We start from the raw sequence: 13,792 nt of genomic DNA on the forward strand, positions 1-13,792 counted from the left end.
TGTGGGCCCGGAACCTATCTCCTCGTTCATGCTCTCATTCGTCACAATATATAAACAGTCATATCAGGCTTAATCATTTAGAATTTCGTATGAAAATCTTCATTACCTTTCGATCCCCCGAGGAAGTTGAATTCGAACTTCCCTGTGATATCACAGAAAACTTCCTCTGCCGGCGATGACTGTGCGAATGATTGTGAATTCGTTGGTTAGTAACAATGGTACAGGGCCCTGCCCCCTCCTGAGAGGTTAAGTGGCCCACACCCAAACTGTTACCACCTTGACCAGCACTGTTGCCACCACCGGCCACCAGCTTAGGACACAAGCCCGATAAACCAACTGCACCAGTATTACCCGGCGATCGTTGCCTGCTTGTCTCATACCTGTTATATCAAAAGAGAATACATAATATTAGTTTTTATATATGTACTATTCAGACATTTATTGTCTTTGTTCTTTTTGTCTGGCTGATTAAAATGACAAAAAGGCTGATCAGAACTATGAGTCAAAAAGAAAGTGAAATTTGTCTATCTTCACATTATATTTCATGAGTTTTGGCTTGAATTTTAAATATTAAAGTTCAGTATTACAAATTAAATCAATGAAAAAGCAAGCGAAAGAAGAAAATATTGGTGAAATGTACATATAGAGTTCTTCTAACTTTTTTAATTTCACTTTTTTTTTTTTCAGTGTTATACCGAAATTGCGTGTATGTCAAATATGTTTTTGGGGTGGTTCATTATCAAGGTATTTAACGTTATTCTATGACAAGAATAACAAATATTAGCGACCGATTGTGTTAAATTGCAACGAGTAACAATATGAGTTGATGGTTCTTATTTGAAAGACACGGAATTTGTAGAATGCATAACCTTTTCAGTAATCCAATATAAAATATAAGAAAACCTCATTAACACGAGCGCATAATTTCACACGACATTTAAAACTTTTTAACGTCCATAAAATAAACTTTATCAGTTATTAAATATTCTACGTGTCTCCAGCAGTCTCCTATATTTTGCGGAATTACAGACACTTCTAATCACAAATACAATTGCTCGAATTCAGAGCAAAATATATCTTTTATTCCGATACCCGTGGTTTATACAAGTATCGGTTTTAGACTGACATACGTCACCAACGCAACACATATGTATAAACGACGTGAAATTAACGCTCGATCCTGAAACTTCCGACATCAAATAAACGCATCATCAGACCATGTTGACATTAAATTGATGCGGTTTTTTAATACACTTGCAAAGGATGATATATAAAATAACTAAAAATGTTTACGTACTATTGTTTATACAGTATATTTATTATAATGCTAGAGTTATTACATTTAGCTTTTATTTCAAAATTTAGAGTATGTTTACAAAAGTCGGAAAAGAAACAGGCGATATCTTACCGTTTCCGTCCTGTTTAGGGTGTAAACAGGTCGTGACTATCAAGAAACTTGGTAGAGTTTCGAACTAAATACATTTTTCAACGAGAAACTCGTAAGGTATAGTGCTATGAGAAACGTGCCTGTGAGTTGAGATGGAGCGAAACACTACAGAGTTACATACGAATAGTTAGAAAGAAATTAGATAGTCGAGAAAGAAATTACAAAGTTATAAAATGAATCCCCACATAAACCACCTTCAATATTAAAAAAATGTGTGCAAAATTAATTGTTTCAGTCAGATATGTTTTATGAAAACGTTCCCACAAAGTAACGTTTGAACTCACAAAAAGCATGAAATCATTTCTACTAAATACACGTATTATGTATTATATATCAAACAAAATATATCTTAGAAGTAAAAAAATATTTAGCGAGTCCGAGAATAACTTAATTATCCTCGAAAGTCTTACATTCAGTGTAATTTCTTACATCCTGAATCTGTGTGGAAACGTTGAACGTTAATTCATCGTCCTTTAAAACCAATAAAATCCACCATAAATTGAGTAACAGAATATTATTCATTCTCCTGAAAAAGTAATAAACTCATTCTCCTGAAGTGTGCCATTGTGGGGCCCGCTAAATATTTTTTTACTTCTAAAACATATTTCATTTTATATGTAAAACATAATGCATGTATTTAGCAAATGTGATTTCATAAATCTTGTGTGCGCATTTATTACTTTATGGATATATTTTTTTCAAATATTATTTTACATGTTACATGCAATGCAGATGTTCGGCAAAAGTGACTGATTCCATGTCTTTTGTAAGTTCAAACATTATATTAGGGGAACATTTTCGTAAAATATACCTGTATAAAACAATCAATTTGGAGCAAATTCTTTTTACACCGAGAGCGTTTTTGGGGGACTGCATATCTTTTTATAATTTATAATTGGCTATTTTATGAAAACGTTTTTCAAATAACTTAATTACTTAAAGTCTGAAGTTGAAATAATACTCTTAATTCCCTATTTTTGCTTAAAAAGGACAATGGCATCAGCAGTTTCTTTTATGTACTCACATATCAACATTGGCATTAATAAAATGAATTGTATGGTCTGTTTTTTTCATTTTATATGATTATATTTTTAAAGAGAACGCATAACAATACTCGTAAGATTACAAGTAATACTATTAAGTGTCGATGCTGTCCTTAATGATAATTCTCTGCACAGAGATAAAAAATGAATTACATTCAATTCATTACAATTTAGAAATTGCGTTGTAATCGTACCTGCTAATTTGTTTAATTTCATTTACTTCGTAATCAAAGCAAAGACTGAACATGAAAGGATTATTACCAGTAAAGTACCAAACTAATGCCCGATTTTTTCACCTACCGATAAGTTCCCGACAAAGTTATCCGGGAAATATCTTCCAGTTCGTTTCTTTTCACTTCCAGGTTAAGAGTTATCCGCCGGATAAAGTCCGGTAGTTCGAGTAGCAGATATCTAGTAGATATCTACTATAGCGTCCTCGATGGAAGCATGGGAAATGTTTTGTATAACCTACAGGCCACAAACGGGTATAACCTAATAAATTGGATGCGTGGTCCACGGAGAATGACCAAGTGAATGATAATTATGTAGTCAGGATGATAAACTATAGATATACGATAGTTTAATCAAAGTGCAGATGTTTTCAATTTTCTTTCCTTTTTGTTCATTTAATGCTGAACCCCAGCTAATGGATTATTATTAATAATGCATATTCTGTGACTTTGACTCGTTTAACGTATCACTAATTCCAATATCATGTAATAATAAAAAATTGTTAACTATTTTCTAACAAAATACTTTTATTTAGCAGCTGGAGGATATTAAGTAATAAAAATACTCTACAAAATTGTAGTCAATATAATTTAATATTGATTCCCGAAATCAAATTCAAAATTACCCACGAATAGACGTAGATATTTAATGGGTATCGTAATTCGCGAAGTTAGCTACTTCTAGCATTTGCGGTGTTCCCAGATTGGCCAAAACATTTAACTATCCTCCAGATAGCAAACTGTTCAGTGAAAATAACCAAACGTTTATTTATCTAGCAGATATCTTTATCAGGAGGGTAGCTATACGCGAGTATGAAAAAATCGAGCATAAAAGTATGAAAGTTAAACGTATTTTTTACCGATAGAAAAATATGAATTATTCATATAATCTAGTAGTAATTCAGAAAAAGTTTGTTTAAATGGGCGATATTAATAAAGAACCAAATTAAAAATGCCTGTTAGTCTTACTTAGTATTGCAATGTGGTGAGTAGGTAGCCCCCCCCCCATAAATGTCAATGTTAAATCTTTTGGCATCGGTAAATGACTATGAGTTATTAGTATAATCCGGTACTGAAATAAATAAAAATAATGTATAATCATTCCATGATCGCAAATAATATTAATAAAAATCCATACTCTTTTACAATACCTAATTCGTTAATTTGGTACCTAATTTGGCGCACTTTAATTATCAATTTTAAAAATTACTCATTATTAGCAGAAATGAATATTCAGTCAGACGTACAGGCCGTAGCCTATCGCGCAACGAGCAGTAGCTCCTTATCGGCATGCTATGAGGGAAGTACTAAGGCATCTACTATCAGTTCCACCACCGCCAGTGGAATCCGCAAATGTTGTCAGGAGGGGGCTTGGAAGAACCCCTCATCTCCTGCACCATCCATGGACCCGTAAGGGTGGGGAGTGGGGTGGGGGGCTAAGAACGTACTCCCTCGCAAGCGATGCGCCACTCCATGGAACCGCAAGGGGCGACGCCAAAGAACACCCGTTCGCGGGCGATGGACAGCGCGATCATTGGTGGGGAATGGGATCTACCCCGAAGGAAGGCGACTCGCTTGGCCGAGCGCCCCGTTGACCAACAGGTCACAAGAGGAGGCGGAGCAGCCGGCCTAAGTCCGATCCTTATCCGTTTTATACGTAGCCATTTACGCATAAGCGAAACTGCACCCGCAAATTACCGGCAGTATGCCAGTGACCCCTGTGTTGTGAATCGTAATCGTGTGCGCTATATGTAAGTACGGTGCAAATGATAGAATATACACCTTATGCCCTTAAGTTCTGTTAAAGTGTACCGTGTCTCTAGTCCTTTAATTGTGTTCAATTTGTATGTTGAGGTCTTATTCGTGTGATTGAATTCGGTCACCGATTTAATGCCATACGCCAATTTTCGCCTGTTACTCGTGAGTATGACCTTATACAATATTGCTTTATTTGTTCTTGTTTTAGTTCAGTTTAATTTACTTAGCTTATGTTTTATCATTTAGGTAAGTGCGCTTAAGTTAGTTGTGTGATTTTTACTAATCCTCTTCGTTCTCCTTAAGTTTCAGCGCCTTACGCAGGAAATCCAGGAAGTGTGGGAACATCTCCCTTGTCACCAGCGTTGGATTTCTGCAGGTCATGGATTTCCGCGCTCAGGTAAGCTTAACCTCATCCTATCTCTTATGTCTTCTTATTTTCCATGTACAAATATAAGATCCTTCGGGGTGTCGAGCACCCTACACGAACAGGGATCAAATTCCACGAGTTTAAAAGATTGTAATTTCGCTCTTAAGTTACCATATCCTGAGAGGATCTGCACAGAATAGCAGTTTATTCTTAATCAATTCATCACTGCCCGTTTCCTAATACAGGGGACGTATTGAAAGGTAACGCATTCTTTGTTGGAACCTTCCCATCGAACCTGTCACATATCTAATTCTTCTTCTTTAATCTGATTAGCCGCAGCCTGCGAGTTCTTAGTTTCCTGCACATTTCCCAGTCGCCCCCTCTTTAAAACTTCTGAATTTACATAGTGCATCCTCCATGCTCTTGGTTCGTCTGAACCCGAATTGGTTTTAAGCACAAAAAGTTTCGTCCTTGACTAAGTTCTTAAGCTTCCATAAAAAACAAGTCGTTGAAGAAGTTTCTCCATGTTCGGGAATAACGTTATGATCTGAAAGAATTTAATTTCGACAGGGCCTTTATCCACTTTTTAGAGGAGCATGATTAGGACTCCCCTCATCTACACTCCTCGTTCAAGGCATCCGTAAAGTATACTAGTTGAGGTTATCAGCGAGGAGTCCGTTGTGCCTCGGGGGCCTTCCAATTCAGTCGGGAGGGCTCGTTAGTGGAAACTCTTCTGCCCGTTTGCTCTGGAGCGTTTGAATCGTCGTCAAGGTTAAGTTTCACAAGTAATTCCATAATTGTCATCCCACCTACGTATGTAATTGTTGCCAATTTTAAGCGAGCTAAGGGAGACCAGGGAGCGGATTTTCCCCCTTAGAAGTTTGTAGATTATCCCCCATGGATCCTTGTTTCCCGTTTTCGAGGTCACCTTACGTCAGCTATTCAACTTTGCTATGTAAATCGATCTTCTATAGTTCTTCAGACAGAATTTCTATTCTTCGCTTATGATATTACTCTCAGTTTCCTTCCACGATCTCTGGAGCCGTTTACTTAACCTGTGTACTCTCCTCTTCTTTAGACGACCTTGTCGGTCCACCATGGTGTGCGCCGTAGTGAGACAACAGTTTTACAGGGAATAGTGCTGTCGCAGATGGTAAGTACCTCACCTTGTATTCTAGAGGTCGCAACGTTGCACTCAATCGTGTCCCGATGTGTGTGAATCCCGTCCAGTGCCGCAAAATCACTCAACTTGTTTTTTATTCTTTTATTAAAGACATCCGAGTCTACCTTCGCCAGGGTATATCTATAATGGGGATCCCTATTACCAGCGGCAACCTTTGTTCCGTATTCATAATATATGGGGTCATGGTCACTGGTAAGTTAACCGGGAAGCCGTTATTGAATGGCCCGCAAAACACCGCGTGTATGGTGTATGGTAGTAATTCGCCACGTTTCTGCCTCCCTTTCTCCATTCGTGCCAATTCGTCGAAATTCATTATAGGCAACTTTGAAGAGTATATCTCAAACCTCATCGCGTCTGCAACTAATATAAAAACTATACTTCCCGGATTTATTGAGATCATCGACTAGATGAAACTGTGTCACGACAGAGTGCAGATATGAAGGTGCATTGCAAATCGAAACGCATTTGCCCAATGAAACGTCGTGTAGGTAGAGGTTTAGTTAACCTGTTAACTGCGGAATTTACTGTAACGTTACGGGTTACCGATGTGTATACACGTCGAACACAGTAAACTGTTTAATAAAATCAACAGTCACCTCGTTGAATTACGTATACCCGGCTACCAGTACTGCGGCCCTGGGTCCATATTAAGAAAAAGTGTGGCATAAGTTGATCAGGGTATCAATCTTCTTGACGCTACTTGCAAAGAGTACGATATCGTCTACTCAAAGAATTGAGAAAATCTCGAGCAAAAAGGGGTAGCGGACATAGTACGACTGACAATGCGTGGAATTCCGTCTTAGTCAAAAACAGAAGTAGGGCTAAGAAGGGGGCCGCTTGGACCGTCACAAACTTAATGAAAGCTAAATCGAAATTTGGAATAAGAAACAAAAAGAAAAGGGAGAAGTCTAAAGCGATTACGCTGCGAAGAAGTATCAAGGAGGCAAAACGATCGATGATTCTGAGTAACGATGAGCGGATCGCTATCGAATCTGCCCTCAACGGGGCGCAAATGGCCGTTCACCAAGCCAATGGAAAACACAACGTGTGTAAACCGCGCGTTTCATCTGTGCCACCCAAAGTTGGAGGCTATCATTTCCCGTCTCTGTGTTTGCGGGTGTCAGTGCCGCTAGATTGTTGGCTGGTGGTGCGGCAGATGCAGCTAGAGTCGTGAACGATGCGAACGTATCAAAAAATGATTGAAGGAAAACGAGAGGCACACGGTCATGGAAGCCATCGCAATGGGCAAAGGAATGTACGAGTACTTGAAACCCTACAGGAAAGGATTAGGTATTCAAGCATTGATCGACGTAAATCTCATCAAGTCCGCGAAAATTGTTAAGATACCGCATTGTTGTGGAGTCCTTACATGAAACGCTAGGCCAAAAGTTAGACCGTACAGATACGAATCGGCGATAGTCTATCTTGACGACGAAGATGGCCCCGGAACACATTGGGTCGCATACAAGAAGACGAACGATCGAGTAATTTATTTCGATAGTTGTAGTAATTTTTGATCGCCTTTGCATCTCATGAAATATCTCGGTGTTAGTGGTGTAGCGTAAAGTTACGAACGATATCAGAAATATTATACTTTCGAATGTAGGCACTTGCGTCTAAAGTTTTTGTGCGGGCAACTCATTCGTAAGAATAAGTATTGTTTATATAAGTGTAGCGTGTAGTTTTGTGACGTCAGTCTAACGTTTGCAATCATAGATTATTCATTTGCGCTTACTTTATCATGCACCTTATTTATACTTGAAGCTCGACACTTTCCTCTTAACGAACTTTCTCCATATAAAAATTACTCGAACTCATCGAGTTATTAACTTTTAATTCGATTCCTAACATGGATGCCGGTCGCAACATGTTCTACGTTAGAGATTAAATTATTACTATACCAACTGGGAGCTATGAGATAAAGGACATCGAGAGCTACGTACAGAGCGTGTTGAAGGATAAAAATATTATCGTTAACATTAGACCTAACAATAATAAGTTATGTAAGGAAGTTAAATATAACTGTAACGTCAGTTTTCTATTGGACGATTCCATAAGCCATTAATTAAGATTCACTCGACGCGTTTTGAAAGCCGATATACTACATACGTCCGATGTACTAGTCAACATGAACGCTTTGAGTGTCGAATGTAATATTACCGCGAAGGCCTACATCAATGGACGTAAGGAGCACACAACACATAACTTCCTGGTCGCACCACCAAGATATAAGATCATAGAGGTGCCGTCGTACGCCATTTACCTACCGATCGAAATCAAGACCATACATCATCTACTGCTTCGAATAATCTATTAAGACGGACACTGAATTTTCAAGGAGAGGTCATAATGATGACCTACACGTTAAATACGCGCGATAATGGGAACTGTTTACAATAAAAATATCGGTAGCGGTTATAGTTGAAAGCCGATATGTCAAAAAGAAATCAGTCATTGATCGCTTCTCACGACGAAAAAAGATGAAAAAATTAAACTGTACAAAACGGAACATACTTCAATTGTACAAAACGTAGGTCTATGATAAATTCTTTTGATTAAGAAAAACGTATTTATTGAACTGAAGAACCTATGTTCAACGTTAACACGTTAACTGCCACGGTGGTCATCAGTGACCGGCAACCGCTTTACAATATTACACTCGTCATTTGTTTTGGTAGTCAACGTGTTAAATATTCTGTGCCGTTTGCACATACTTCTTATAATATACTTGACGCGAAACTCTACCACGTTTCCTGATATGTTACATATTGAAAATTAAGACGCAAAAGTCACGGGTAAAACTTCACCATGTTATTAAATTTACAGCTTTAGCAACGGAGGAATGCGGACACAAGTTGATGACTGCACTCACCTAGCAAAATTGCGCAGTACATTGCAACCTCTTTTTTTTTCTTTTGTATTTTTAGTACAATGAAAGTTGTTTTACTGGCACAAGTTTGGACAAATTTAACCATCACAATCGAGTATACATGATTAAAAACGTAAAGATTAGCAGTTTGATATATTCTCATTATTCTTGAGAATACTAAGGTAAACGCGCTTTCCCCGAAACTATCTTTTTTAAAACGGTGTACACGATATCTCAGACTATAATTAATGAACTGACTTGAAATTTAGAATACATGTTCAAAGAAATAATAACTTCCGCTTAACGTAGTATTTCGTTAATGACATTTGCTATTGTTGAAATTTTTGAAATAATAGTGTATGGTTTCGTACTACGAAAATTCGAAAAAAAGTTGAAAATATTTTTAGCAATTTGAAGAAAAGCCCACGCCATATCGTCGGGAATATGTAATGTGTCTCGCACATAAGAAGCCATGTTGCACACCAAATTATATAATTTTCATAAATATGAATATATTCCGATACAATTACAGATTTGTACTCTTTAAGATATCTACCAACAGCTACCAATTACTGAAAAGAATCGCTTTTGTAATTTTTCCGTAATCAAAAAAGAAAAGATATACATTTTGTGAATATTAACCCTTTTCTTACTGCGTATTTTACCGCAAGTTATACTTTCTTTATACTGCAAACTCTACCACAGGTGCCCCTTTACAGATAGACGTTACTTTTAAATGAAGACAAAATCAAAACCATTTATACAGATACGGAAGTTTAGTACAGAAAACCGAGCACCGTTTAGGGACAGTACTGGTATCTACAATTCGTTACGCGAATAGTGATTATAGTCGGCGCTGGTATAAAAGAGTTAAAATGCCGGGTTTACAAGTATGATTTGAGGAAGCGGTGACATGACACCCAATTTTAATATATATGATAACCATTATAAAGAAGCATGCACATGGAGTTATAAAAGATTGTGGAATAGAAATAAATAAGATGGAATAAACCAGAAGAGGATTGACTACTGGCGTTATAAAAAGCATGATTTTTGATACGGACATCATTATACCTGTCCTGTCTGCTGTGGCCAGATGGGAAGAATCCACGCACCGCGTTGCCTATAGCTGCTTTCTTTTTGACCTCTTGCCCTCGATCCCTGCACCCTCCACTAACAGATAAACTCCCTTGATGCTCACACCGACTTCCTTTATCACCCTGAAAATAAAAAAGAAATAAAGAAAAATATTCATAAGAAATCTCGTAACATTTTTGTGTCAGGAGACAAGATATACAACGTACAATGAAATGATGATAATCACCCTAGTGGATTATTAGACAAGGAGGATATTTTTAAGAATTAATTGATAGCGATTATAGCAATGAAACACCTTCACCGTACAAGTATATACAGGGTGTCCCATAATGAATAATTAATCTTTCACGGGAAGAAAGAGGGTGGAATTTTGAACTAAAAGTACCTTTCCCATTATTGGCCGAGAATATTTTTCATTCAGTTATTAGCAATTAAAGTTGACGGCGCGCGACCGGAGTACGCAGGGTTGAAGCACACCGTAGGGCTTCACGCTCATGCCTTACGTGTCTCGAAAAGACACTTAATTTTAATAAGTCACATTATTTAATAAATAAATAAATATATACGAAAAAGCAGTTATAAATTGGGAAAATATTATTTTTAAATATTATCAATTAACCGATTAATTGTCAAATTCATTCATTCATTCATTCGAAAATTAATCGGTCTATCAGTAATTTATTGATTTATTATAAAGTTAAATAATGACTTTTAAATTAACTTTTTGGCAATTTCATAACTGTTATTATTATTATTCATTTATTCATTCATTTATTAAATACTTAGACATATTAAAATGAAATTTCTTCTAGAGGAACGTAAGGCATGAATGAGGGGTTCCACGGCGCGCTGCGTCCCTACGTGCTCCGACTGCGCGCCGTCTGGAAGGTCAACTTTAATTGCTAATAACTAGATGAAAAATGTTTTGAATCAAAAATGGAGAAGGAACTTCTAGTTTAAAACTCCACCCTCGTTCACCCCCTGAAAGATTAATTACCTATTATAGGACACCCCTATGTGTTGTACGCTGTGACGATGCATCCTGAGGGCGATCGTCGTAGGGCTCCAAATGTTAAACATTAATCCTGCAATCCATTAAAATCCATTCCGAAGGCAGTGGTACTATATTTTATTTGTATCATTTCATTCACGTCTTATTACAGCACGCTCGACGCTCAAGGCCGAAGAGGAAAGGAGTCTGAATATCCGTTGCGCTACTTGTAATTTTTTTGGTAACATAAGTTGTGTACAGTTTAGACGTTAGGATGTCCTCGCGGTGAGGCGAGTGCGGAACAAGAAGACAACATCCACCGAGGGACATAGGCGCCTCGAGGGACACCCCGGATCTGGAGCACTGTAGCAGAGGAGCCTCGCCCCGCCGCCGTCCATGGGAGCCGGGGCCGCGCGGAGAGAGACCGTGCCGAGTCACCCGCGGCCACGCGCTTTACGAGAAGATTCGACCCGCGGCGGCGGCGCAGGGACACCACCTCCACACCCGACTATTCGGCCCCTCAACGATGGCAGGAGGAGGGCGCTTTGCCGGTGCCCCCCCCCCCCCCCCGTATACTTTGACTCGACGGAGTCCGTACAAGGCCGGCGATGGGGGGTTCCGTTTGCGTCGCCCTCCTACGCCGAGGCAAGGCCGCGGTGATCCTAGGGCGGAAGGGTCCACCGGTCCTCTTCCCCGGACGAGCCCCATCAGGGGATGTCGGCTCCTCCAGTCACACCGGAGGAAAAATTTTGGCTCTAGGGAGCCCAGGACCGGCACCACCGGAACCCGAAGAACTACGATCATGGACCCGTTGATGACTTCACGCGCCGGCCGCGCGCCCCGACTGGGCCGCAGCAGCAACTTCGAATCCGGCGCGCGAAACCGCACGCCGGCCCGGCTCGCGCCGCGGCTGTCATCATTCGGAATTCTATAAATTCCGAATGTGACCGTTGTCAATTGGCCGGTGCAACTTGGCAGCCGACGGCGGCCAATGAACAAGAACTTCGAGCCGCCGAGCCTGCCTGGAGGACCGCAACGAGGACCCGGCCTTCTTGGTCCACGAACGTCGAGCCGGGCCAACGTACATCGAGTTCCGCTGCCTCACCACCTTCGCCGCTACCTGAAGAGGGTCATCGCACCTGGTGGTCTTCCATCGTGGGAGCATCGTCGCACTCGCCGAACCCGAGGTTTGAGCGTACAATACATTGGTTAGATTTTAAGTGGGGTTTTGTTCATTTAGATTTCCCGTTTCGCGTTTTTCCCCCGGGTAACCCGTCGCCGGGCCGCGCGCCACGCGGTCGGCCCTTCCGCTGTCTAATCGGCCAGGATCCCGCGGCCTCTTTTGTTTTTCTCGACCTAATCTCGTGTCAGCGGCTATTTTCCGAATTTGTTGACCTAGTCTCGTGTGAGCGGCGATTTCTCGGTTAGTGAGGCCTAGCCTCTTGTAAGCGGCATAATTATATTTTCGCGGCAAGTCTTGTTTGAGCGGCCCTTTTATATTAAAGTACCGCATTGCTGCCTCTCTCCTCGGTCGGACCAGGAAGCCGTGTCGAACCGAACTTAAGGATGTCTTGAGCGGTTGATACGTTAATTCCCGTTTTCGCGAAGTGCGAACTTCATTTACGTTAATCCCGTTTTCGCGAAGTGCGTACTTCATGTAATGTATTTCAGTTGTCGCGATGGGCGACCCTTTATGGAATTCCATCTTTTCGCGAAGTTTCCTTAAAATTAATTCAGTTTTTGGCGAAGTACGATCCGTTTCGTGAAATTCCACCTGTTCGTTAAAGGCGAAGCCCCTATTGTATTTCCGGGATTATTTTTCGCGCTGTCTCGGGCGCGAACCAAGCACGAACCTGCGAGGTAAAAATGCTGTCTTAAGCAGCCTAATGCGAAGAGTTTCTTTGATAATCAATAATCGTAATATTTGCCGTAGCATTCTTCTGGAACCGTGTCCACCTCCGATTTAGCCGTCTCATTTATAAATTGAGAAAAGCTGAATAATTGTCCATTCAACACCTTGTCAAATTTTAGTCTCGCGATCCGATCGAAATGAGTGGGATTTTAATTATTTCCGAAGAGAAGTCAAGTATTGATAGAGAAGTATGTAAGAGTGTCCGAAATCATTCCGTATCCCGCGTAGATTATTTTCGCCGATCATTTTGAAATAGCTGTCTTCTTTTGCGCCTGTATTTTTTTTTGCTGCTTCGACTGAGCCGAATCTTTAAGTCGTATTACTTGCGTATTTAATTGATTGCCGTCCGTTCACCTTTGAGTATTCTCTCCACGAAGTTAGTTCGGCTTTCCAGATCTGATTTAGTTTCGCGTAGGTCTTTGCGCGCGTGTAATCCTTCTTTTCGCGTTGTCATTAATTTAATTATTATTCTCACCCCGTAATCGACCCCAGCCTTCCCGTTTGAATTATACTCTCGTGAAGTTTTTTTTTTTTTTGGACTTTTGGCTGTCTACGAGCCACCGTTTCTCGTCCGTGCGCTTCGCCGCATCGCCCCGTCGAGCGCGAGTGCGCGCTCCGTCACCCAGGCCGATACCGGATTGTGAGTCCGCCCGTGACCATTTTTTGAAACCTTTGTTCAATTCCTTTCATTTTGGAATAAATAGGTTATTAATTTAAGCCTGCCTCTGGTTTTGCTTTCTCGAGAGGACCTCGCCCTCTCCGCGGTCGCTTGGGCGTACTGAGCTAGCCCGGTTAATTTTCGTCGTCGGCGACGCTGTGTCTTGTCTCGAATCGCTATGTTCCGTTCGACTTTCCCGTGTCTGGGACGTTCCGGTAATTTTATTTTCAGATAGT

General features: G+C 40.3%; 1 protein-coding gene across 5 annotated transcripts in view; it reads right to left on the bottom strand.

The window, feature by feature from the left end:
- LOC105697780 overlaps positions 1-13,792 on the bottom strand; it is a 232,841-nt gene that overhangs the window by 195,936 nt on the left and 23,113 nt on the right. For 4 of the 5 annotated variants that reach the window (XM_023431828.1, XM_023431830.1, XM_023431829.1 and 1 more), the window contains 2 exons: positions 9,972-10,117; positions 107-380 (listed from right to left, as the gene is read on the bottom strand). In XM_023431828.1, coding sequence (XP_023287596.1) covers positions 107-380; positions 9,972-10,117 — 420 coding nt within the window. Of the gene's footprint in view, positions 1-106; positions 381-9,961; positions 10,118-13,792 lie in introns of those variants that run through there. The other variant, XM_012421432.2, reaches the window with a different exon arrangement.

The sequence above is a fragment of the Orussus abietinus genome, unplaced genomic scaffold (genome assembly GCF_000612105.2).
Source record: "Orussus abietinus isolate OABI.00-Male unplaced genomic scaffold, Oabi_2.0 scaffold126, whole genome shotgun sequence".
Lineage (NCBI taxonomy): Eukaryota > Metazoa > Arthropoda > Insecta > Hymenoptera > Orussidae > Orussus > Orussus abietinus.